This window comes from Cydia pomonella, chromosome 1 (genome assembly GCF_033807575.1).
Source record: "Cydia pomonella isolate Wapato2018A chromosome 1, ilCydPomo1, whole genome shotgun sequence".
NCBI classification, from domain to species: Eukaryota; Metazoa; Arthropoda; class Insecta; order Lepidoptera; family Tortricidae; genus Cydia; species Cydia pomonella.
In genome coordinates this window covers 19,248,691-19,274,275 of record NC_084703.1, presented here as the reverse complement: position 1 = coordinate 19,274,275, position 25,585 = coordinate 19,248,691, and the positions used below count along the sequence as shown (strand labels likewise).

At 38.0% G+C, this 25,585-nt stretch overlaps 1 protein-coding gene across 1 annotated transcript; it reads left to right on the top strand.

The window, feature by feature from the left end:
• Window positions 1-682: 682 nt before the first annotated feature.
• LOC133517639 (uncharacterized) lies at window positions 683-23,956 on the top strand. The gene is made up of 20 exons (XM_061850994.1): window positions 683-3,672; window positions 4,756-4,907; window positions 5,773-5,959; window positions 7,139-7,384; window positions 8,076-8,204; window positions 11,113-11,242; window positions 11,673-11,812; window positions 11,935-12,089; window positions 14,574-14,758; window positions 15,041-15,204; window positions 17,165-17,390; window positions 17,602-17,713; window positions 19,644-19,760; window positions 20,076-20,187; window positions 20,923-21,050; window positions 22,157-22,264; window positions 22,429-22,559; window positions 22,856-22,916; window positions 23,062-23,289; window positions 23,833-23,956. The coding sequence occupies exons 1-20, from the start codon at window positions 3,339-3,341 to the stop codon at window positions 23,923-23,925; spliced, it is 3,138 nt and encodes a 1,045-aa protein (XP_061706978.1). The 5' UTR covers window positions 683-3,338; the 3' UTR covers window positions 23,926-23,956.
• Window positions 23,957-25,585: the final 1,629 nt, after the last annotated feature.

The following is a 25,585-nucleotide window of genomic DNA, read 5'->3' as shown; positions in this document are numbered from 1 at the left end:
TGGCACACCACACGTGCGTTGTCGTTTTCGAGCTTCGAGTACCTATCTACCTATATCCTCGATTACTGGATTTACTGGGATTGTCCAAAGATATGGGAATAACCAGTAAGAATAAGTATGAATCCATAATAATATCAGGTACTATTTTGGCCTCTATTGATTAGGCCTAAATAAAATAAAAACCGATCAAGTGCGAGTCCGAACTCGCACAACAAGGGTTCCGTAAAATCTTTCCATGAATTATCTCATCTAACAATAAACACGAAAAGCTTTTGGCCGTAAGTACCTATACTAAGGATGATTGTGAACAGCGCCATCTATCTATAAATTAGATAATTAATTTGCGCGACCTGTGTGTATGTTGGATTTTATGGGATATTTTTTTATTATGTGACGCGACTTCAATTTTCTTTTGTTTGAAAGAACGTCTTTTTATTGTAATCCAAAGAAAGTAAGTAGATATGAAAAGAGAGCCCTCTTGAAACATTTTAAGGAAACTAATTTCGAAGCGCTATCTCTATTTTGTATCCGAAACTAGCTATGTATGTGTGCGCGTGCACATCTACATATGCAACAGTATGTGTAGGTAATTTCGTATTACATAATTTGTTTACAAGATATCAAACAAAACACTGACTTCTAAGCCGCCCAAGTAGATCTTATATTGTGTAGAAAAGTTTTAAAATAATGGAATCCAAAAAAAGACACCGTTTATAGTAATGCAAGTATATGTTTATTGCTTTAAATTTGATATACAAGATGGTAATAGACTAGGTTTTGTAAGTACTTGCAGCTTCTGATTCTGCTTAGAATTGTTCTTCTTGTTACCTATGTTGATCTTTGTGTACAAAGCTGCATTAGCTTAAAGATTATCTGGAGCGAATTGTTTACAGAGCTAGAGAGCGAGACAAAATCACCAGGAATCCTTCTAATTTACACCTTACCTGTCCTCACCTTTACCTCCGGAATATCTTGAATTCAAATCTAGTTGAATGTTACGATCAAAGAAGAAACGCTCAATTGAGACCTAGGCAAGTCAGTTATGCGCTCATGAAAGAGTTCTAGGTCAGGCTGACACACGAGTCACAGAAGAGGAAGCTAATGCAGCTTTGTACTCAAAGATGAACATAGGTAAAAAGAAGAACAATTCTAAACAGAATCAGAAGCTGCAAGTACTTATAAAACCTAGTCTATTACTATCTTGTATAACAAATTGAAAGCAATAAACATATACTTGCATTACTATAAAGGGTGTCTTTTTTTGGATTCCATTCTATTAAAACTTTTCTACATAATATAAGGTCTACTTGGGCGGCTTAGAAGTTAGTGTTTTGTTTGATATCTTATAAACAAATTATGCCATACGAAATTACCTACACATACTGATGCATATGTAGATGTGCACGCACCATACATAGCTAGTTTCGGGAAAAAAATAGAGATATCGCATCGAAATTCGTTTCCTTAAAATGCTTCAAGTGGGCTCTCTTTTTCTATTCTATAGTACTTACTTTAAGTACTCTTTGATGAATTAAGACAATGTTAATGTTATGTAAAAAAATGATAATTTTTTGTTGGCAAGTTTCGGAGATAAGGAGGTGAACAGTATCTTTTTCACATTTTCCTTCAACAAATTCCACTATGAAAAAAAAAATTAGTTTTGTAATGTTCAATTTGAGATCTTTCAAAATGATATCCCTCTTGACCCAGTAACTAGACTATTAAAATTTTGTCTCTCTTTATAGTGTAAAATAAAAATATTTTAGAAAAAACTGTAGCTAATTCGGTCAATCCGTTTTGGAGAGGAGATAAATGGGAACATTAGTTGGTGTGCATGTGCACATACAATTCTACAAACAACTTCACTTCTCATTCTCCTAAACGGACAAGGAAGCAACTATACCGACTGCGTTTCCAAGTAGTTGTCGGAATTTTTTGTACTTAGATCTGTATATTTTTATTTTATTTAGGATAAGCAGGCGTTTGATCACGATCTCACCTGATGGTAAGGGATGATGTAATGGCGCACTTACCTATGAGATACCTATTTACTCTAGTCTTGAAAAGACCCAGATTGTACTCTTGCGGAAACACAGACACAGACTCGCATAAGGAATGTTGAAGCAAAACGCTTCGTGCGTATTTGTGGAATACTTACCATGAAGCGATGCCGGAGTGCCGATTATCTGCTAGTCCGATAGTGAAATGGGGACGGAGGAATAAGGTTGTGCAGTTCCTCGGCACACTCTCCGAAATGTATCCTGTAAAAGATTGTTAGGCTGGCAACCTTGCGACAATGCTCCAGACTTTGGAGTCGAGCATTCGTCAGATCGTCGTCATTAATGATTCTCTTGGCTCTCCTCTCGACTGACTCGAGCGAGCGCCTCAAGCTGGTATTTTGCTGAACCATCCCATAGATGTGAACAGTATTCCACACACGATCGGACTTGTGCTTGGTAAAGGTCGAGCAGCTGCCTAGGTGTAAAATACTGCCTCACCTTGTTGAGGATGCCCAGCTTTTTTGCTGCTAACTGTGCTTTCGACTCGATGTGCGGGCCAAAGTTGAGTTTCGAAGTCAGCGAGATTCCGAGAAGCTCAAGATGGTCGGTTATCGGAAGGGATACATCGTTTAGCGGAGATAAGACACGCCTTTAGTGACACGGTCATGCGTTCGACCATTGCCTCCCTGAGCGACTGTATTTGGGCTCCACTAGCTCGTGAATTGGGGATGTAGCTTTCAACAAACGTAGTGTCATCTGCATATCCAAATGTACCTGGTTTCAGCAGGTCGTTTATGTGGAGCAGGAAGAGGGTCGCTGTAAACATGTAAACAAGGACTCCAGAACAAGCCAATTGATCGGACAAGCAGCCATTAATGACCACATGCATTGATCGATCCCTCACAAAGTCCTTTTTACCTTTTTTCGGTACTGGTTGCACATTAGCAAACTTTTAAGATTTCGGAACCTGAGCGGTAGCCATAGAGAGGCGGAAAAGGCGCGTCGATATGGGACATAGCTCAGGAGCACCGGTTTTAAGTACTATAGCAGAAATACCGTCAAGACCACTTCTTGCTTTGTTCACGTCTAGGTTTTGCAACACTTTGCGAACCTCCGCTCTCATGAAATGAAAATACTCATCAACAATTTCCAATTTTGGCCCAATAAATCAATCTAAATCGGTTAACTACCTCTTTGAACCCGCGTTGACTGACGTATTGAATCATCGACATGATACTTACTGATGATACATCGACGAGTATGACAAATAATGAAGTTTGACAGTGCAGAAAGTCATACTTTGCGGTTTGTGTTATAATCTTATTTATCCGCAAGAATATGGAAAGCAAGCGAATCAATTCGGCATCAAATGTGAACCGTAAACCGCCAAAAACAAAAACGATTACCAAAGTCACGAACACTACAAAAAATGCTAGCGGAGATTGTACTAACATTTCTGAAAGTACTTCTCATACTCAGTTCTTTGTTAAGAAGAGAAAATTTGAAGCGTACACGAGAATTACAAGGGATAAGTATTATGAGAAACAAGCTTCATCGGCTGGGTCATCCTCCGATAGTTTCGGCTGTATTCATGGCCCAGATGGAAAACCTTACACGGAGAGCGAAAAGCTACATAAAGCACTTCTTCACGAATTGGATCCTGTTCCAGTAGGTAATCGAATAATCATTGAGTCTATATTATGGTCAAGGAAATCTATGACCCTTTTATTTGCACAAATAGCGCTTTCCATTACCCACATACCGTTTAGTAGGTATCACTTGGTTATGATTTCGCTTGCGTGACATTGTGTTGACCTACAAAATTAAATGTCGCTATAAAATGGGCGCATTAAAAATGTATACAAGAAATGCGCTTTGATTTCAAAGTGCTTGCGCTACATATTTAGATGATTTTCTCATATCTATTTACTCCATTGTAGAAAACAAGGCCCAGAACCACTTACCTTGACACTTATAAAATCCTTGTTTTTTAATATTAAGGCAAAACTAAACATTTAATTTATTTTGGTAACCTATTAAAAAAAGTTGACTTCCCGTTAACAAATCATTCTTATTTTTTATCAAAAACTCACTGCCTAATTAAAGGGTAATCGCATGATACGCTGGTTAATTACGAGGAACTTTGAACGTTACATAAACTGAGTAGAATCAGACCAAAATAAATTGGCAGCCTAGACAGTGCAAGTGTTATTTTAAACATCAAACTTTCATAATATTGTGCGGTTTACTTAACACTTGCACAGGCTGCGCTATCAAAATCGTTGCCAAGTTAGCTTGATCTGACTCTAATATGGTCCAATAACGATAGAAAAATGTTTGTAAACAATAAAATATAGCTTAACTATTTATAGTTTTCGACTAAAAGGCTGTGGCATAAGGACACGGAAGCCTAAAAAATATTGTAGTATTTATCTTAATTGTTTTGACTAGTCCTTTATACACAAGTCAGTATTTGTATTTAATTAAAAGTAGTCCGTTTGGTATTTCAACAACAGCGGCTCTTTGATTTCTAAGTTCCTAAGGATGCGGTTTAAAAACGGTGAACGATTTTAAGGTTTTTAGGTGTACAAAGGCTACCAATTAAAAAAAAAGTGAAATCTGTTTTGTAGTTCCAACAAGGCGGCCATGCACATTCACATTACGAACTTTTCCTTCCCAAATTAGGGGGCGGCTGCCGGTTTGGAATCCAAAATGATAATCATATTCGAAATCCTTCTGTCCTTCTGGTCCTCAGAGCAGGCATGGAACTCCAAGTGCCCCCCGGCATACGGTTGGGACATGGCGCAGAAGTTGCAGTTCCTGGTGACAGACGCGGCGCCCCTCCAGCAGTTGGACAGGCTCAATGCCCATCTACGTGACTTTGCAACTATTTCTCGACATGGATATGTATCCTTTATTATGTGTGAGGAATGTAGTTGTAGCATCAGGGGTTTGATACCTTGAGAGAAAAATACAATAAATTCATTATTCGTCAGCCAGTCGTCATAGCTTATGAGCTTATGACATGACTAAGTTCCTCGAAAAGGATAGGGTTTTCGTAGGGGTTACTTGTACTACACTAAAGTAGTTTTGTGAGCTAGAGACTTCAGAAGTCCCCATGGCTCCGAAATTTTGAAAAAAATAATCTACTAACTGACTGACAAGAAAAAGTACTTAATTATTGAAGCTGGTCACAAAAATTCACGAGAATCGGTTAAGATCGCATGATATGTAGAGGAGACCGGAGGACGTAATTATTTTTGACCATGCTGAACCGGAGACGCTTTGCTCGCGTTTCGCGTTCGCTCGGTCCATTAATATCAGATAAGTGCCTATAGTAAACACCCCTATAATGGAACAGACACCAGTAATGGGATGGTATAGACAAATCCTGTAAAACAAGTATTTACCATCAGTTTTTAATCGCTGGCAACATTTTACCATAAACAAGAGCCAAAGAGCTGCTTAAGTTCAATTTTCCATTGATATTTGCTAGTTTGAAAACGAATGGCGCCATACGTCCCATTACTGGCGCAAAAAACCACAGTTTTAATTGGTTAATAATATTGAAACCATTCATTAAATACATAGAAAACATAAAGGACGAATTGGACATTCAACTTTTAAAGCGTAAAGCGGTAGAAATTTAAGAAGTGTAGGTGAAATATCAAAAATACTCCAAATTTTCTCTTTAATGTTCCATGATTGATGCCGTTAACATAATTATGTTTCATAGACGTACTTGTAATAAAATTTCTTATGTTGTGTTCAGAGAATTGACGTTCTTGACAGTGTGACCATAATACTAGACTTTCTGGAGGCAACGTATATCAAAGAACCGAGTTTACGTGAAGGTTTTGTGTTGTTATTGAAAAACATACACCAGCCTATTATATTGAATAGAAACGTAGACCTCGAAAAGTTTTTTGATAACGTGACTAAATATATAGGATTTATTGGTGAGTGTCTGGAACTTTATCAACATAGGTAAGTATTAATATCAATTATTGCTGAAACTAAATTACGCGAGCTGAGCGTAACCTGATGTTAATTATAATTAGATACCCTAATCTATGGTCAGTCCATGCTGAGATTGCTGAGCCATCGGCAAAAGTTGCTGATTTTTGTTAGACCGCCCTAAATCCGGACCACGGTGAGTTTTCAAGCAAAGTTCTCCGTCAATTATCACTGCCAAGTCGGTGCAAACTTAGCGTGGTCGGACTCTGGCAGAGAGAGAGTGTGTATGTGTGTGAAAGATAAAGAGAGAGAGAGAGAGCTATGTTAATTGACATAGCAGGTATATTTCATACATGAAACCTTTTGAAACAATGGAACCACAAATAAAATAGATGTTTTGCACTTTCGATTCATTAAAAATACATTTTTTTTACTAAAACTAATCGAGACTTTTTTTAATACACACTAAATAGTTAAAGTTATATTGCTTTGTGTTACAACTCTCTTTATTTTATTTATTCACGTACTGTTTAAATGAGACCGCATTTATCAAAGAGGGTTAATGGGGCCAGTGCCATTTGTACTCAGGGGAATATTATTCCTAATTTAGAAGCTCAATCGTTGCGATCCATGGGCATGACTGCATTATTTGACTACCAATATTTGACCCGCGGCGGCTATTATATTCATTATATGCAACTCATACTAGGGCGTCTGGTGATAGTTGCTCAATAAATTCATCAAACTAAATTGGTAGCACATATTTATATTTATTCATTAGATACTTTTTAAATTGCCTTTTAGTGCCATCATATTTATTCCACTAACTGTTAAGATAGCAAGCAAATTCATTGGCGTTCATGACAGATTTACATTGTTTTGATAAAAGAAGCCAAATGGTTAATAGTACCTTGCCTACATACTTAGGAACTGAGTGGAGATCGATCCTAATCTCACCTGATGTGAAGTTACAACAAGGCTAAATGTAATATTTGGAATACCAAATATTAACTAAACTAAATATAGATTAGCGTTCTTATATAGGTTGTCAAATAATATAACAAGCGTTCACTTATATATAACTTCGGTAGCAAGTAATATGATTATTCTGCCTCGACATATCCACAGCTTATTTCAGAGTTGCGAATGACATTAAATATGCTACTCCTAAATGCTTAAAGGTTGTCTATTGCTGGGTTTGGAAGAGGACGAGCTGTTTGCGATAGTTTCTGATGCGTTGCTGTGGCACCTGTCAGCGCCGGACGCGCGTCGGCCTGCGCAGGCGCTGCGCCGCCGCGCGACGTTGTTGGCGGCAGCACCAACGCTCTACCACGCGGCGGCCAGGATGCTGGCAGTCGCATCTTCCAACCGCTTCCCCACATTCCTGCAAATGTCTCTCTTGCTAGCTGCTGCCTCGCAGGAAAATTGTAAATAATGGATATGTATTATTTAACTTTATAGTAGGTACAGTAGTCTGCTATGAGTTGACGCCTTTTATGTTTCGTTGAACTGTTTTAATGATCATAACACATGGTCACTCTATATATAATCGATCTTAATACGTCCGATGACCAGATTACCAAAGAGCTTACTAAAAATGTCCCTACACGACATGGATCAACAATTTTATTATCCAACAGCAAATTACTAAAATATTTTGGCTTATCCATGCCATATGCAGTTTTGCATTAATGATATCAGGTCAGATCTTGAATTACGTGAATCTAAAGAAACGAGCGTAGGTATATTATATATTGTATATTACGTAACGCGTTATTTAATACGATAAATTATAATTATTATAAATATTCATCAAAATCATGCAAATACATTTTTAGTTGCATAAAATAATGCTAAGTACTCTCAGGAAGCCTGCCGTTAACACCCAATTTCAAAATCTCGTTAACTGCCTCTCTATTGCTTAAATGGCAGAAAACGAAGTGTCGATTTTTGAAATTCGCAGTAGGTCCTCAGGCTAAATAAAATAGTACTGTGTATATGTAAGTAAATACCACTTGGATGGTGTCAACAAGGACGATTTCTGATTGCACCAGTAACGCCCTGTTGACAACTATTAAAATAGTTCTTTTGCCTGAAATCTCACAATCGTATATCCAGGTGTGGAGCTGCTCAAGGAGAATATATTAGAAAATATATTTTACCGCTTCAACCCATACTTCCCCGAGAGAAAGCTGCCGGCGTACGACATTAATCCAGCCGATCCTCAACACTACAATGTTCAATTGGGTGCGTCACTTTCGAAATTCACTTATGAATTATGGTAATCAGATCAGGTCTCGCCGACGGTTGTTAACTGCACCGAATATTGCACTAATTATGTAGCCATTATACCTAATGTGAAATCCTGCTAAGCGTAATTATAAAATAATTTCGTGTTAATATGTTATTATAGATTTTTGAAGGGATTATTCCCAATAATTATAACTGGCATAATCAACAAATTCTTTTAATTAACTTTTAATTGTTCTAAAACGCATATCAAATGATGTAACAACGCGTTGAATTTATAGGTATATTATGCTTATTTCGGGTGCCTCGCTCTCTCAGTAAAATTATTTTGCGTAAGATATTAACAAAAAGTATTATCCATTATTTACTAGTAGTAGTGGCTACAAAATGTACCTATGACTATTCTAGATTTCATTAATATTTCCCTTTTAGTGTCCGGTCAAATTACTTAAGATAAGGGTATAGTTTTAGTCATTTTGGAGACGGAACTAAATAATTTAAACAGGATATTTTGTCATTTGTGATTTTGTGATTACCTATATTCATGTTTTTATCAGATTAGTCATAGTGCTCAAATATGTTTGAGTAAATACAGCGACCAAAATATTTAAATAAATAGGTAGGTACACAAAAGAGGCAACGGAAGGTCGGGGTACGTTTGTCCACCCATGGAAACCCATTTTATAGACTTTTTTGAACCTAAGAGAAAAGGGGACGGCCGATTCGACGTAGTTTGTATGGAGTAGGACATTATGTATGGTTTTTTTTTGTATAATTTGATGTATCTATATTAACCATAGCTATTCCCCTACGCTCATAACTCTTACGATAATTTAAAATCCGAAAATATCAAACGCAGGGGCATAGCTGTGGTTATTATACAACCAATTGTGTTAAAATATTTTCAATAATGTTAATATCCAAAGAGGCTAATGAGGACTACGTTTGCATGAAAAGGCGATTTAGTGCGGGTCCTCCACTTTCGTTGTAAACCTGTGCAAAGTACGACGAAATTCCTACCTTAAAGATAGTTTATTTTCCAAGTAGGCGTATTACAATGCCCTTATGAACGTCAAATAAAGCTACGCTGGCTCTAACCCTACACCTCTGACCCGAGAAGATTTAAATCCCTCCTAAATTGTAGGAAGGTATCCCAATATGGGACCGGCAAGAAACTCTGCGAGACACATCTTTTCAAAACATTACATCTTATAACTAACATGCATTAAATAAAAAATACGATTTAAGTTAATATGGAATAAAAAACTTTATTGTTATAAGCCTTTAAACATACGATATTATGCAGTTGTGTGCAATACATATAATAGCAGTTCATAAGAAAATTAAAATGAGGGAAAAACTATATCTTTGGTTTATATTGTTGTTTTTCTGTAATTATTTTGCATTACTTTATATTCTTTCAAAATTAACCATAACTTTAACTTAACCCTTTTCCAGGCCGCACCAATCTACAACGTTTTCCCAAAAAATCCAAATATATTCAAATTAATCCAGCTTTGATGATTCATTGGAAGATAAGTAACATTGCCTGAAAGTGTAATCTAATTTGAACCTTAAATCGAATGCTAAAGTTGAAATTCTAATGGCGCGTATGTGGTCGATAAATCGTGCTATGCCTGGAAAAGGGTTAAACAATATTGGAAGTCAAAACCGGCTTTTTTACTAACTCGCCGAAATTCTTATAAAAATGTAAAACCCTGCGAAAAAATTGTAGTAATGTAAAGCTTTAATTGGAAATAATAGGCAAGATACAAAATTACAATGATTATAGTACAAGATTGATTTTTTTTGTTCGGTTTTTTACAGTTATATAATTTTGAAATGTCAAGTAATGCAGAAGAATTATAAAAATGATTCAATATAATTGATCTAAACTTTAGTTCCCCCTTAATTTTTGTTTCCTGATTGATTATTGAATACGTGTCAAGGCACGCGTCATCGTGAATGACTCGATGTATACCCGGTACCTATTTTATAAACACCGCTAACTTCGGGGTATGGCTAAGAACATTTAAGGAAACTAAATATACCTAGTTTTTTTCGTAAAAATGAATTAATAACGTTGTTATAACACGGATATTATATTTACATCCACCAAATAATTGAAAACCAGTATAGGTATATCAATGACATTTCGAATATCGATTTCCGAGTACCTACTTGCGTTTTGTAGCAAACTCATACTAAACACTAATCAATATGTAAACAGGCCCTAAGGCAAGTGAACACGCTTGTAGGGACCTTATTAGATAAAAATAAATGGAGTTAATTAGAATACCGGTTTCTTTGAAAATGTTAGGAATAATGCATCCTTGAAATTAACGGACTTTAAAAAGACACCGTGTATAAGCCAACACTCGGACGAGTGTTATAACTTAGTATTGATCGGTTAAACTGTGTCTTATTTAATTAAGTAGTACCTGGGCGACCGAGCTTTGCTCGGTTATAACTATTTATTGTAATATGGTGGTGTATAGGTGATAATTGTAACTACATTTTTTTATAAAATTAAACTTTTCTAAAACAATAAAAATTTAAAAATTATATATAAACTTGAACATTAAAAAAAAAAACAAAAGTTAGTCACCAGGCGAGATTCGAACCCGTAACACTCGTTTCTAGCCGTCCGCGTTTTAACCCGCTGGACCAGACGGACAGTGGCTGGCAATACGAAATTAGCGACCATATTCTGCGTCGAAAGAAAAACGCATGAAAACTCGAAAACACGCGTTTTCCCAAACATAAGACATCTAGATCGATTGTATACCCCCAAAAACAACCATATACCAAATTTCAGCAAAATCGTTAGAGCCGTTTCGGAGATCACAGAAATATATATATATAATAAGATTACTGGGATTTAATGCATATTAATTATAAGCAGGAGACAGCAGCGTCCACCTTCACACTACCTTGACTTTACTCCTAGTGCTCGTCAAGGCATTAAAGCAATGTAGCGAGAAGAATCCTAAGTTTCAAGAACAGTTACCAGCACCGGATACTTACGCACAAAGGTACGAACATATATGTGATGGAATTCTATCGGTGGTAACAGTTTTCTGCACAACAATCTCATTATTGGCCGATGGAGGCAGACGATCTGTGTGATATACCTAACCGGGAACTGGTCTTTTATTTGAAATTGTATTGTATGGGTATAATACTCTTTGCCGGTCATTGCCCATTAAATTAATCTAACAGCCTTTTTTAGGGTTCCGTAGTCAACTACGCCATGTCCGCCTGTCTGTCCGTGCGAGGCTTTGCTCCGTGATGAAAGCTACAATTTGGCACGGATATCTATATATTACATACAGATATTGATCATATTCGCTATAGTTTTCACTGAATGACTTGTGTTGTGATGCCGTTGTTGATTTATCGCCCTGGTCACTTATACACAAAACACTAATTATTTAATTTGACTGCCTGTCTACTTACTTGCAGGTGCTTTATTTGGGCGTTCAGATATGAGTGCCGCGCGCGCGCCCACCAAGCCGAGCGGACTACGCTGACCGTGATCTCATCTGCTCTGCTCCGGTACTTCGGCGCACGGCTTGAGGCTTTTTCCACGCGTTTGATGCTCGGTTAGTCTAAGACATTTAGTTGACCGCGTCGAGGTTGAATTAATGCAAGAGTAACATGCTAAGCTTTGTATTTATGTAGCCTTACAACAATATATATCTATCTCAATGTACTTTGACTTCAGATGTGATGTCGTTGTCGGTGGCGACGGAGCTCCAACTCCGCGCGGGTTGGGCTACCACCGTAAACTTCAATACTTCGCAGCCAGACGTGCAGTTTAAGAAGGCCCTCATATACCTGAGCGTTGATTGCATTAAAATATTTCCCTATAACCGATTTGTAAGTAGGTAAATAGAATATGTACCTACAGAATAAGACAGAAGAATTTAAGATACACAGATTTAATAACCCAGAACGAATTCTGGTAAAAAAATAATGAATATACGAATATGTGAATAATTACGGAAATACGTAAAATTAATCATAGATATATAAGGTTAAGTATAATAATAAAAAAACATGTAGGCTGCTTAAATGCCACTGCGCTAACTTACAGTTGTGATAAGCACCTGTTACTAAAAGTTAAGTAAAGTGCGGACTCCTTTTTAGGGCTCCTTAGTCAACTAGGAAACTTTATAGTTTCGCCATGTCCGTCTGTCTGTCTGTCTGTCCGAGGCTCTTCTGTGTGATCGTTATGGACAGAAAGCTGAAAGTTGGCATGAATATATAAATTAATTTATAAAACAGTTGTAAAAAAAAAAAAGATTTACAACACAAGCCTTCTTGGCTTACTGTTGGATTTAGTCAATTTGTGCAAGAATGTGTGATAATTATTTATAAATTAATAAGTAAGAGAAGCACAGTCGGATTAGAACAAACCGCGAAATTTCTGGAACAGTCCTGAAATTTGGTATGTATGTAAATTAAAGGCCCCTTTTTCATGTCCACACCATTTGACCTCATGACTTCACCAGAAAGTAGGGTTATGGGTTTAAGTACTGATGATTCAAAACACCCTGTAGCTTAGGATACAGGCCGGATTTTTTAAAATGACATATCGGTAGATTCTTGTTGCTCTTCACAACCTGCCTACACTTTTATTACAGAAAAAACAGCTGCCTTGAGAGGACGCCGAATATTAAATCATATTTTATTTTCTAGCGCCTAAGTTATTGAGCGGATTTCAATAAAACAGACATTAATAGATCTATAATTGATACATTAGTGCTATGCAATACAAATATTGTGATTGCATAAACAAATTTTAGGTCTTAAACAGGGTTCAAACAACATCAGTGACAGTAATCAAATTTGACACATACAATATCTGGGATCCATGTTAACGTTCCTTAAAATTCGAGTTTTGGGAACCACAAGGATCAGGCGCCCTCTTGAGAAGTATACCGGGTGTTTCCTGGAACAGGAGCAATAAATTAAACTGTGGGCTGTACTTCTCAAACTAACCAATATTTGTTCAACAACTTTGAAAAATAACTTATGTAAGTATTGATTTTTATTACACATTGAAGTTAATTCTAAGACGCAATGTATTGCGAATTTTGTTATGTTTAAAATATACTTACATATATACTTTTTCATACAAATTTAATATTATTTTCAATGTACGCTGACATCAGTGTTTTTGACGTTGCTTGTCACGCTTTAAACATAACAAAATGTGTACGTATTTTTATATATTTTTTTAAAGTTGTTAATCAATAATGTCGTTTTAGGAGTATAATATATGGTTTAAATATTTGCTCGTGTTACAGGAAATACCCGGTATATACGTCTTTTTTCTATCTTTCTCAGAATTTATGGATTCCTAAGTTCCAGTATTCTAAGCTACAGGGTGTTCTGAATCATCAATACTTAAACCCATAACCCTACTTTCTGGTGAAGTCGCAGTCGAGTAAAATGTTGATATTGGGGTAGATGACACACACACAAATGTTGATATTGGGGTACAAATATATAGATAAAAGTGGAATTTATATTCCTCCGAGTTTCCTATTAAGAGAATCTCCCCAAGTGTATAAACCTAGATTCAGCAAGTATTTTCTATAAATAACAAGATGTATTTTTCGCAAAGATATCGTGAACTTTTTTGTGTAGAATTTTATAAGCTCTAATATTTTCATTGAGAACGTAGATTTTGAGTAAAACGCGAATTTCTCCAGGATGGTTCACATTTTCCAAGATGGCTGCGATTCCTCGAGGTCCCCAAATGTCAAATGGTGTGGACATGAAAAAGGGGCCTTTAATTTACATAAGTACATACCTAATTTCAGGACTGTCCAAGAGATTTCGAGGTTTGTTCTATTCCAATTGTGCTAAAGGCAATCCCGCTGATTATCGTACTTTAATGAACAGTTCATTTTAAAATGACTGCAGTTTGCTAAAATATGTGTATTTTCATATATATTGTTATATAAATGTTTTTCTGTATGGGTTAATACTCGTACCTACCTATATCTCCAGACATGCAAGTCTCTGATTGCAAGTAAGCCCTAAGGAAAAATCATGGCCATACGCCTATTACTTTAATTACTGATTATTCAAATATGCCTTATCTTTTTGGTTTCCTCGTATTCTATATGAAAAGTAGAGTGTTTAATTAAATCGGATGAATGGCACCATTCATCCATAACATCCCTTGGTTAACAATCTGCTGTACTAATACCTCCCGTTTAGCATATTGTGTGATTGAAGGGTAACTACGGACATGCTCTTAACCGGTTTTTTTGTTTAAATTGAGCTATAATGTAAACAGCCCTCTTATAATAATAGTTAGCTACTAATCAAATTTGTTAATGTTGTCAGCTGATAGAATCCCAACATTGGTTTGTTGGGCTGATGTGTTTGCTGGACCCTGGGCTTACGCAGCTCAGGCCTAAGTGGCCGCAGCCGCTTTACGACGAGCTCAGGCAAACGGCTCTCCAGGCATTGGTGTGCGTTCTTCCGTTGGCACAGACTAATGTTGCTAAAGACTGTGGATTAATAAGGAGGTATGCATTACTCATGGCGCAGTTGAGGCAGGAATAAAAGTTGTCCTTGCGTTTTGAATGAGATTTGAAAGTTGTCTTGTGACAAACAGGGTCGTAAAGTTAGTCACGTTGGCACTTTTTCATTGGGCAACGATACTCTTGCAAATTAAGCTTCTGGTATCTTACCTGAACTCTTTTAAATGTAACAGACTATGCAAAACGTGTAAAATCAAAACTTCACTGGAACACTTAAATTGAGAAAACAACGAAAGTACTAGTATTAAATTAGTGGTGCTGCTACAGGATAATGTGGTACGTGGAGTGGTACACGTGGAACCCGTTCGAGCTGAGCGTCTTGTACTGGTGCCTGCGGTTGCTAAAGTCAGCTGTGGGCCGCCGCGACTCACTGCCGCGCTCGCACACCGTCAAGGAACTCTTCAGCTCGCACGGAGTTATAATTCTAATGCGTGAGTGCCTTGCCTTTGATTCATAAGGGCACTGTGACCATCCACTGCCGACCTCTATACCTCAATCGCTGTATACCTCATACTTAGTGCGGAAATGTTTTTGAGTATACCTACTATAACGTTAAGCACTTGCTGCAGTAACGGCTAGAGCTAAGTATGTACCTAAACAGCTACGTATTGCATACTTGATCAAAATTGTTTTTCCCTTATCTGACAATGACAGTCAAACGGTCATCCCTCAATGATATGCAGTCACCATGAAAGCCAAGTTACCTAACCACAAACATTTTCATGTCAAATGATGCCAAGACGAAACCATGAGGCACTGTAACCACATCGCACTGTCAAAAGTTATCAAATCTCATGTAGAGCTAAGCTTCTAACTTTACAAGCCCTTAAACTTCACAAACCTTAGTCAAAATATGTGGCTTACCTGTTTCGCTACCGTCACATGGGCATAAGGTAAAAAAATTATATACTATTCATTATTCTTTATTAAAAAAAAATCTAGTAAAACTAGTGCCTACGCTAATTCTTGAGATTAGTTGCCAAGCGGACCCAGCCTCCCATGAGCCGTGGTAAATTGCCGGCACAACGCGAGGAAGATGATGATGATACAATAGTTCTTGTTGTAACGAAACGGCCAAGCCACACATTTTGTAAGTGTGGCTTGGCTAAGTGTTGAGTTTGTGAAGTTAGAGGTTGTAGAGTTAGAGGAGATCAAGTGTTCTGATAACTTTTTGACAGTGCGATCCTTATATGGTTTCGTCTTGGCAACATTTTACATGAAAATATTTTTGGTGGAATTTCAGTTCTTTTTGTAAGTTGCTTATGACAATCTACGTCTTTTATAGGTACAATCTGCTTTTTCTGATTCCCCATACAACTTCTACCCTCTTTTCCCCCGTAACGCTCTTTTTACCCTTACGGGGTGTTTTTGGGGTTGAAAACTATTCTATATCCTTCCCTATAACAAAAAATATCTACATATCAAATCGGTACAACGGTTATTGATTCCCCTTACAAAATTCCAGCCCCCTTTTAACCCCCTCAGGAGCTAAAAATTTCAAGTATTAGTCTTTCACGACAACGCGTGTCTTCACTCGTATTGTCGTGTTATTAAAGGTTAGATTTGACAAATCTGCGCGTCATCGTGGATGACACGAACTCTACTATCTTACATACCAAATTTCAGCTTCCTAATAGGACTTCAGGAAATACCCTAAGAGTTTTGTTGATCATCAGTGAGTGAGTGAGTAAGTGACGAAATCGTTTTTTTAGATATGAATAAAATCTATACAATTGAAAATGTGTATGTTTAACAAGTCTACTATTGATATCATATCCCGCGAATTTTGTTTATCTGGTATAATCGAAACCGAACTTATTTTGACCCGGGTACGTCCTTAAACTACGTCCAAAAGAGAGGTATGGGCATTGTGAATGTCATCTCGCTTTGTGTGGTAGGGCACAGCACAGCGGATGTCATTCCAGATCTAGAGCAGAGCCTAACTGGGGATGTACCTCCTCCTTACAGAAAACCACAGCCAAATGTCACTAGAGCCTACTCATAGTCTTGTGATCCTGCCGGTGAGTAAGGTTGCCAGAGCTCAACGAGGGGGGGAGGGGTTTAGGGTCGGCAACGCGCATGTAACTCCTCTGGAGTTGCAAGCGTGCATAGGCTACGGAGACTGCTTACCATCAGGCGGGCCGTATGCTTGTTTCTCACAGGGTAAACTAGGCCTTATTGGGATTAGCCCGGTTTCCTCACGATGTTTTCCTACACCGAAAAGCGACTGGTGATATTTCGTACATAAGTTCCGAAAAACTCATTGATACGAGTCGCGGGGTTTGAACCCGCGACCTCCGGATTGCAAGTCGCGCGTTCTTACCGCTAAGCCACCAGCGCTTCTCACCTCTCATTTAATATAATTACTAACAAATTGTATCAAATTGACAGATTTATGCTCTACCCTGATTCGGCAGCGAGACCCGCCGGTAGAGATGTGCCAGGTGGTCCTAGCGCTAAGCCTGCGGGTGCTGGCGGGCGCCATCGAAGACCCCACGAGGGTCAAGTGCGAGGTGTATCCTCAAATCGTGTGGCCTGTCTCCATCAACTCCCTCACGTGGACCATGATGAATGTAATTATGCGTTCGCTCGAAAGGAGTTACATTATCAGCGAGAGGTAATTGTTTATTTATATAGTGTCCCGCTTCTTGCGTGCATTTATGTTGGTGTAGATTATAATCAATATTTATTGACCGGCCTATAAACACATATGTTGATATATACATATATTTACGTAAGTTAACAGTAAATATTTTTCTTAATGGTATTTTATACCATAAGCCAATGTTTGTTTGCATACCTTCTCATATAATAATGTTGTTCTTCAGGTGGTTAATATCGCTCTTGAATTTTATTTGGGAAGGCATAATATGGAGAGAAGAATATAGGAAACAGTTCTTAGCAAATAATGGTGTTTACCAGTTGTTAGATTTAATTACAGTAAGTGGATATTGTTTGATGATCATAAATTTTAACCTATAATTATATAAGTAATGAACGGACATAGGTGGGACCGTGGGGCAAAATTGTTTGACAAGTAGGGAGTTCCTGTATCGATAAACTGAACTATCGATGCTAGTTCTATATATACTAGTGATCACTCAAGGGTTTGCTTGTAAAAATAAATTTTTATTAAGAGTAAAATAATGTACTCTTCTTCGTTTTTAAGATAAGACAATTTTATAATTATACTCCCTTAATTTTAGACGCTTACCTAAAATAAGAAAATACCCGAAAATAAGGAACAAATGGGACATTCACGAAGAAAAAAATTGGGATGACTAAAATTATAAAATTGTCTTGTCTTGTCTTAAAAACGAAGAAGAGTAAATTGAGTTATTATTTAATTATTATTTTTACTCTTAATAAAAACGTATTTTTACAAGCAAACCTTTGAGAGATCACTAGTATATAGAACTAGCATCGATAATCGTGTTTATCGATACAGGAACTCCCTACTTGTCAAACAATTTTGCCCCACGTATTCCTATGTCTGGTAATGAATTATACAATTTTCTAGGAATCTGCCCTAGAAAATGATCCATATATTTCTTATATCCTATGTAGCGGGGCACCCTTTTATTTGAAAAAAAAAACACATGTCACGCTCTCAGAATTATGTCCTTAATCAACTCTTAACCTAACGCTTAGAGAAAATTTCATATTTAAGTATAGCTGAACTAAAAATAATAGTGTTTTTATTTTAAGGGTTCCGTACCAAAAATGTACAATAGGAACCCTGATGCCGACTCTATCCGTCCGTCCATCAGTCTGTCACATTGCTAAATTGTCTCCGAAGTTTACCAACGAAAAATTATGTTTTCTGTTTTACATAGCCTCATCGTTGTATATTACGTTTACTTTATTACTGTGGTTTTTGTTTTGATTTTTGTTAATTTCAAGGGTGCATATTTGAGCTTAAATTAAGTAACTTTCTCAAACACACGGGTATTCTAATTAACTCCATTTCGGAGATAATCAATTTTTTTTTCTTATTAGGCCCTTACAAGCGTATACATTTGCTTTAGGGCCTATTTACATATTTATTAGTGTTTAGTACGAGTTCATACATTTGCTACTAAACGTAAGAACTAACTCGGACGATCGATGTTCGAAATGACATTGATGTCACAGTTTTCAATTGTTTGGTTGAATAAAATGTAATGCCCGTGTTACAACAACGTTATAGATTTAATTACTTTTTATAAAATAAAAAATATAAAAAAATATTTATGTATATATTTTTTAAATTAACTATGCCATTTAGTTTCCTTAAACGTACTTACCCATACTCCGGAGTTAACGGAATTCAATAAAAACACGATGTATGAATGTGTTACACCAGCCACTGAAAGTACACGTTGTGTAGGTCATACTAAGCAACGTTTACTATGAGGCCAACCCCGAAATCGCCATTAAAAAATACAAGACTCTCCCATACAAGATACCTATCAACATCAGCCAGCCAAAATGTATGTGAGAGTCAATTTTGTTTTTGCGTGATTCGGGGTTGGTCCAATAGAAAAAGTTGCTCTGTATGACCTATACAACGTGTGCCCACATCACTTTCTGTGGTGTAACACGTTGTTTACAGTATGGTGATGGTGCTGTACACTTAGTATGATTCTGCTCAAATCTTTCGTGTTTATTGTTAATGAGACACGAGATAATTGAAAGTTTGTACGAAATCCTCGGTGCGCGAGTGAATATAACTCGCACTTAACCGGCTTTTTTTCCTTCTTGCTAGGGCGTGTTTTTATTATACCTCATGAGCTCATGATGGCTTAGGTATGTAATACATTTTATGTATACTGTAAGCCTAGAGCCCCAGAACGTTGATTTGGAAAAGTATATATTCTGTGTTCGCCAGATGGTGCGCGCGCCAGTGCAGTGCGTGGCGCTGGCGTTGGTGTGCGACGCGACCAGCGCCGGCGGCGCCGTCTCGCAGCTCGTCACCTGGCGCGCCGGTGTCGGCTCTTCTAACGCTGTTAGCATGATCATTTCACTCGTATTCAACACTCTTAAATATTACCCGGTTTACCCAAATACCCTTACTTACAGTGTTAAAGTTGCATTTTTGCACGATTGCCACAAATCGGCCGCCTGTCGGCGCTGAAGCGCGTCTTACATTACAAGGAATGAAAGAATCTCAACGTCAACGCAGTAGTACCGCTAGTTACTTCTTATATTTAATGCTGTAGAAAACCGGGTGTGTAATTTCCATACCACTGCTTTCTAAAATTCTTGTTAGTTTGAGAATTCATATCAAAATTCCAATGCTGCTAAGTTCTCTGAATTTTAGCACCCTCGCGTCGTTCAAACGGGAGCTACCATCGCGACTCTCTTGGCGTCGCTCTTCCGAGATGAATGCCGCGGACTCGGCGTGAAGTTAAACGAGGATGGGGTTATACAGGGTAACTACAATACTAAATACTCCTTATCCGAGCACTTTCGCTTTTACGTACTGGTTGCATCCTGAAGTAGTTATAGGCTCGTTTGGCAGTCCAATCATCGTAATTCAACTCGATCTCCATAATTACCGAAGGCACGATTTTTCAAAATCGAACTTACAGTCTGACCTTTCACCACGAAAGGAAAAAAGAATCAGAACCTAAAATCCCTGCTAGTATTGTAAATGTCTGTATGTTACCTCTTCACGCTTAAGCCCCTGAATTTTGATGAAATTAGGCATCGAGAGTGTTTGAGTAGGTACGAGAATAAGGACTATAGGATAGATTTTTTCACGGAAATCATGCTACACAGACAAATTCGCGACCTGAAGCTTTTAGTTCATATAAAAATATATAAAATCCTATAGACCTATACTCACTAGATGTTCTTACGATGTTTTCTTTTACCAAGAACTCCGGTTAGGCGGGTTAAGATCAGTTAATATTTTTTTAATAACATCCTTATGCTCTGAGAAACCCATTGGTACGAGCCGTGGTTTAATAACACAGCCTCCGATTTAGAATCCTTATCGACCGCTAGGTTATCGGTGCTCCCTTCTTTGCATTATGTAAATGAACATTCGACCATTCGGACAAATTATTACAAAAATGTGCATTGAATATAAAAATGTCCTAAGTAAAAACCGTTCGGTATTTATCAAATTGTTTGTCTACTACTAATTGCGGTTGATTCTGCAGATTTAAATAATCCGTTGAGATCGGCAAGAGTTCGGAAAGCGCTAGAAAATCCTAAAGTAGACACGGTGCATCATCGACAGCCTATATGCTATGCTGCTGCTGATTTGGCTGGGTCTCGTATGTCTAAGGTAATCGTTCTGTTCATGCTTCGTGCTTATTTATCGGGCCATGCTCAGTGTAGGGTTTCGTAGTTACCATTCTGTCAGAATGATGTGGGGTGTGGGGTATCGTTGGATAGGTCTTTCAAAACGCATAAGGTTCTAAGTGAAAATTTTCAGAAAAAATCACTCCGAAAATAAATGTGTTCTCCGTCCTCTTTAAGTCTAAAAAAATATATGAACAAGTACTTCTTAGTAAAAACACGTACTAAGTGCTGCGCAGGTAGTCCCTTATGCTTGTATACATGACACTAATAGTCCCCGTTTAGCCTATTCTGACAGAATGATAACTACGGAACCCTACAGTGAGCATGGCCCGACATGCTCATGGCCGATTCGATCAAAGTTACATTGATTAAGATGCCTAAATTCTAAGACAATTTCGTGCTACGAATTTGAGAGGTAAACGAGATGGCGCTGTACAGCTCAATACATTTTGCGTCAAAGAGAATTTGAAATAGAGGAGTATTGTCAAAGAAAACTTTGTAGCTACATAAATTTACTGTCATCTTTCCACACATAATTAAAACTTTTAGAACGCCATTTGACTTTTAAATATTAAAAAAGTGGTGCCATCTAATAGATCAACGGCCAAAGGTATGAATGATAGCATCGTTTTGAGCGATGGCGTCATAACCTTTAGGCTGTGCCCGGTTAGATGGCGCCACTTTTAAATATTTAACAAATTGAACACATAGCAATGTAAGAATAAGGATCAAAGTCAAATGGCGTTCTAATAGTTTAAATTCTGTGTCGAACGATGGCAGTTAATTTACGTCTCTACAAAGTTTTCTTTGACCATACACCTCTATTTCAAATTACTTTTGATATGGCGCAGTACAGCGCCATCTGATTTGGATCTCAGAATAAGGAGCACGTTTTTTCTTAGACTTTACCTCTCTATTACAATCAATTATCTTTGTTTTTAATGAAAATGATGATTAAGTTGTTCAGTAGTAGATACCTACTTAAGTTTTAAGTGATGCTTTGTTATTTTTATCAAGAGAAGTAAAGAAGTAGTTTATGATGTTAAGTGACTGAGAATAACAAAGTTTTAACATTAAATTATTTTGTAGGCTTACGCTCTTCTACAGATGTTGTCTGAAGACTTGAATGACAAGGTGTCGATAGCGGACGAAGCGTATAACCTGTACAAGCACATACGCCTGGCGCCCCAAGACGAAGTTATCATTTTATTTAATAATTATATTTATTATTGTTATTCTCTTTAACTCTTTTTTCAAATTTCACTGTCATTTATTCTTGCATAATGAGCGGCTAAAGGTACTTAATTAGGTATATCTTGTTTTAAGCAATTCTGATTAAATAATATAAGATACATTTGCAGATAATGTTAACACTGTGTTCACATTTCTTAACTGCGAAACTAATGGAAACGTGGATAGAAACACAAATGCAGAGTCCAAACCTCGAGCTTCACGATGCCGATATTCTTGAAGAATTTGTTCACATAAACAAGTACGAGGTTATAGTACTTATACCTTAGGCAGAAAACTTTAAGCAGACATGTTACTACACTTACTAGGCTGTTAAAAAGTGAGGACAAATATGCGACCATATCAACCTCTTTCACTTAACAAAAATAGTTTAAAAGAGTGATAAAGCATGCAATGTATGGAAACTTTGTCAGACTGACATGGTTAAAATGGCTTCTCTAAGGTTACCAACACTCACCTTCTGAGTTATAAGTTATACGTATTATTCTGTGCGTATTCGTTAGTGTAATCTAATCATATCATGTGTAATATTTCTAGAGGTTGGAATGTTGAAATAAAGCGTCATCAAGAAGTGATCGCTGAAATGGATCGAAAAAAAGTAAGCCCTCTTAATAGGTATATTTTAAGCTTGCTGAGATGTGTTGTGGTCTTGTAGGTATATAAGTGCCCGCTCCCGCATAGTTTCATGGTAGATACCGATGTTAGATACTTATTATTCAAATGTCGTCTTCCATCTCTAACAGAAACACGAGGAGGAGAGTTCGCTGTACGCGTTCCTGGCGCGGGTGCGCCTGAACACGGCGCTGGACGCGCTGCGCGAGGTGCGCGGGAGCGCGCGCGCGTCGTGCCGTGAGCAGCTCGTCCGCGCCATGCTGGCAGATGCCGTGGTCGCGCACCACCGCCGCTCCATGCAGGCCAATGACCGCGGCGAACCTTTGCTGCGTACCTATCAGCCTCCGCTTGACGATCAGGTAGCTAATAAATTTCGCCAACTCTGCATAGCGTGTGTGTCCGTATACAGCTCAAGTAGCTATGCGCCTTCGTCGTAACTCTCACATTTTGCGCCTTCTGTATTCAATTCTTTTTAATCCCGCAAGTCCCGCTATCTCAAGAACTGCTTCTCCGCGTTATCTCTGTTCTGATATGTCCGCCCAAAACTTAATTATTTCTGTCCAGTTTTCCTCTTCAAAATTCTATAATAATTCATTATGAAATTCTCTTCCATTTCACTTACGGTGCGCAGTGGCGGGACAAGACCAAAATGTTATGTGGGCAAGGTACATTTAGTGACTTTAGTGAGGCCCTCTGGTGGCGCATGATATAACGTACATTTATACGTTGTGTCCGAGATAATACTTATTTGAGGCCGCGACCGACAGGCCGCAGGCGGTGGCCCACGTCGCCCACGCCTAACGCCGCCTCTGACTCCTAACTCTTTCAAGATACTCTTTAAACTACACTTATTCTCTATTTCATGATACTTTTAACTAATTACAAACTTCGTATTTTTTCAGAACACAACCGCTCAGTATGTGAAAACCTACTGTATCCCGAAAAAGAACACTGAGCTCGACAGTCGATCTACAACTCTATACAGTGTGCTTTAATTGTTGTACTTAATGAATTTATTTCCCCTAACATCGGTCTTTACCTACCTACATAGCTTAGTACGTAATATAGATCGTGTCATTCACGACGACGCGTGCCTTGACTCGTATTGTCATGCTATCAAAGGTTAGATTTGACAACTCTGTGCGTCATAGATTGATGACACGAACTATAGCTATCTCAGTATGCGTTCACTGGGAGATAGCAATTTTATATGTCATCACTGGCTGCGTAAAGTCTCCTAGTCCCTGGGACTGAAACTATTTTCATACCAAATTTCATCTAAATTGGTTCGGTGAGAATAGGTAACCTGTCAGACAGTGACTTGATGGGGAAGGCCCGTAAACGCCAATGCTCTCTAACTCTCGATGATGGTTCCTTTTTGATGACGATTCAATAATGCTAATATGGAGCTTATCTCATAATGCAAGGTAATCAACGGAACGAGAACAAACCCAAAACCACATCGAGTTTGGGCCATACCGACGACCTAACCAAGATTGATTGGTTGATTGTAGGTAGTTGCGCACAGACGAAAAATCTTATCCTCGTGCTACCTACCATACAAAATTATAGCTAAGGAATTTGGAATCTACATACTTGTATTTATAATTGGGTTGACTAGAAAACCTTCAAGGAAATGTTTTTTTAATGTTTTCTTTGAAGGATTTGCAACAGATCAATCACTGATGTACGTCCAGTCTGTGCACGAGCTTTAAATATTTTCGGAATTCCAAATTGAGCAGGCGGAATTGTGCGCCGCACCTAGTAAGCGTAATATGGGATTATTCCCACTAGTTACCAAGTTATTAGCATTGGTAACTACTGATGGTATTTTCCCCCACCTTTTCCCACTGGTAACTACTGGGGAAAAAAATCCAGTAGTTAGCACTAAACCGAACCAAACTGAGCTGGTAAACGGTGGGATTTTTTTTCCAGCAGTCCACCACTAAAACTTTATTAAGAGTTCAAACTTAGGTACTAATGACTAATGGCTACCCACCATATAGGGAGCGTGCCTGAACTGTAGGAGGCAGCACAGGAGCCGTCAGATTTTTGGCGCGAGGCGTAAATATGATGTTTATTGTTCCGATGTAGCCCACAAGATGGCAGAACCTACTATGCACAAGAAAACACATGACGTGTAAATGTACATGTTTATGGTTCTGATTCAGGCCACAAGATAGCAGACCCTCCAACACGCACGGTCCCTATAAGGGAGCGTGCATGAACTGTAGGAGGCAGCACAGGAGCCGTCAGATTTTTGGAGAGTCTGCCATCTTGTGGCCCGAATCGGAACCATAAACATGTACATTTCGTCACGTGTTTTCTTGTGCATAGTAGGTTCTGCCATCTTGAGGGATACATCGGAACAATAAACATCACATTTACGCCTCGCGCCAAAAATCTGACGGCTCCTGTGCTGCCTGCCTCTTACAGTTCATGCACGCTCCCTATTTGATTTTCTTTAAAATGCATTACGAGTGGCTTACGTTACGATGCCCGAGAGTTGTTGAAACACGTGGAAATGCAGCTCAAGGAAGGCTTAAGGCTTTATCGGAAACGCTTCCCAAATTAACGATATTCAGACAATGCTCGATTGATAACCGCGGCTCTTCAGCGAGTTCGTGAGAATAGACAATCGCCCCTGGTCAGCTT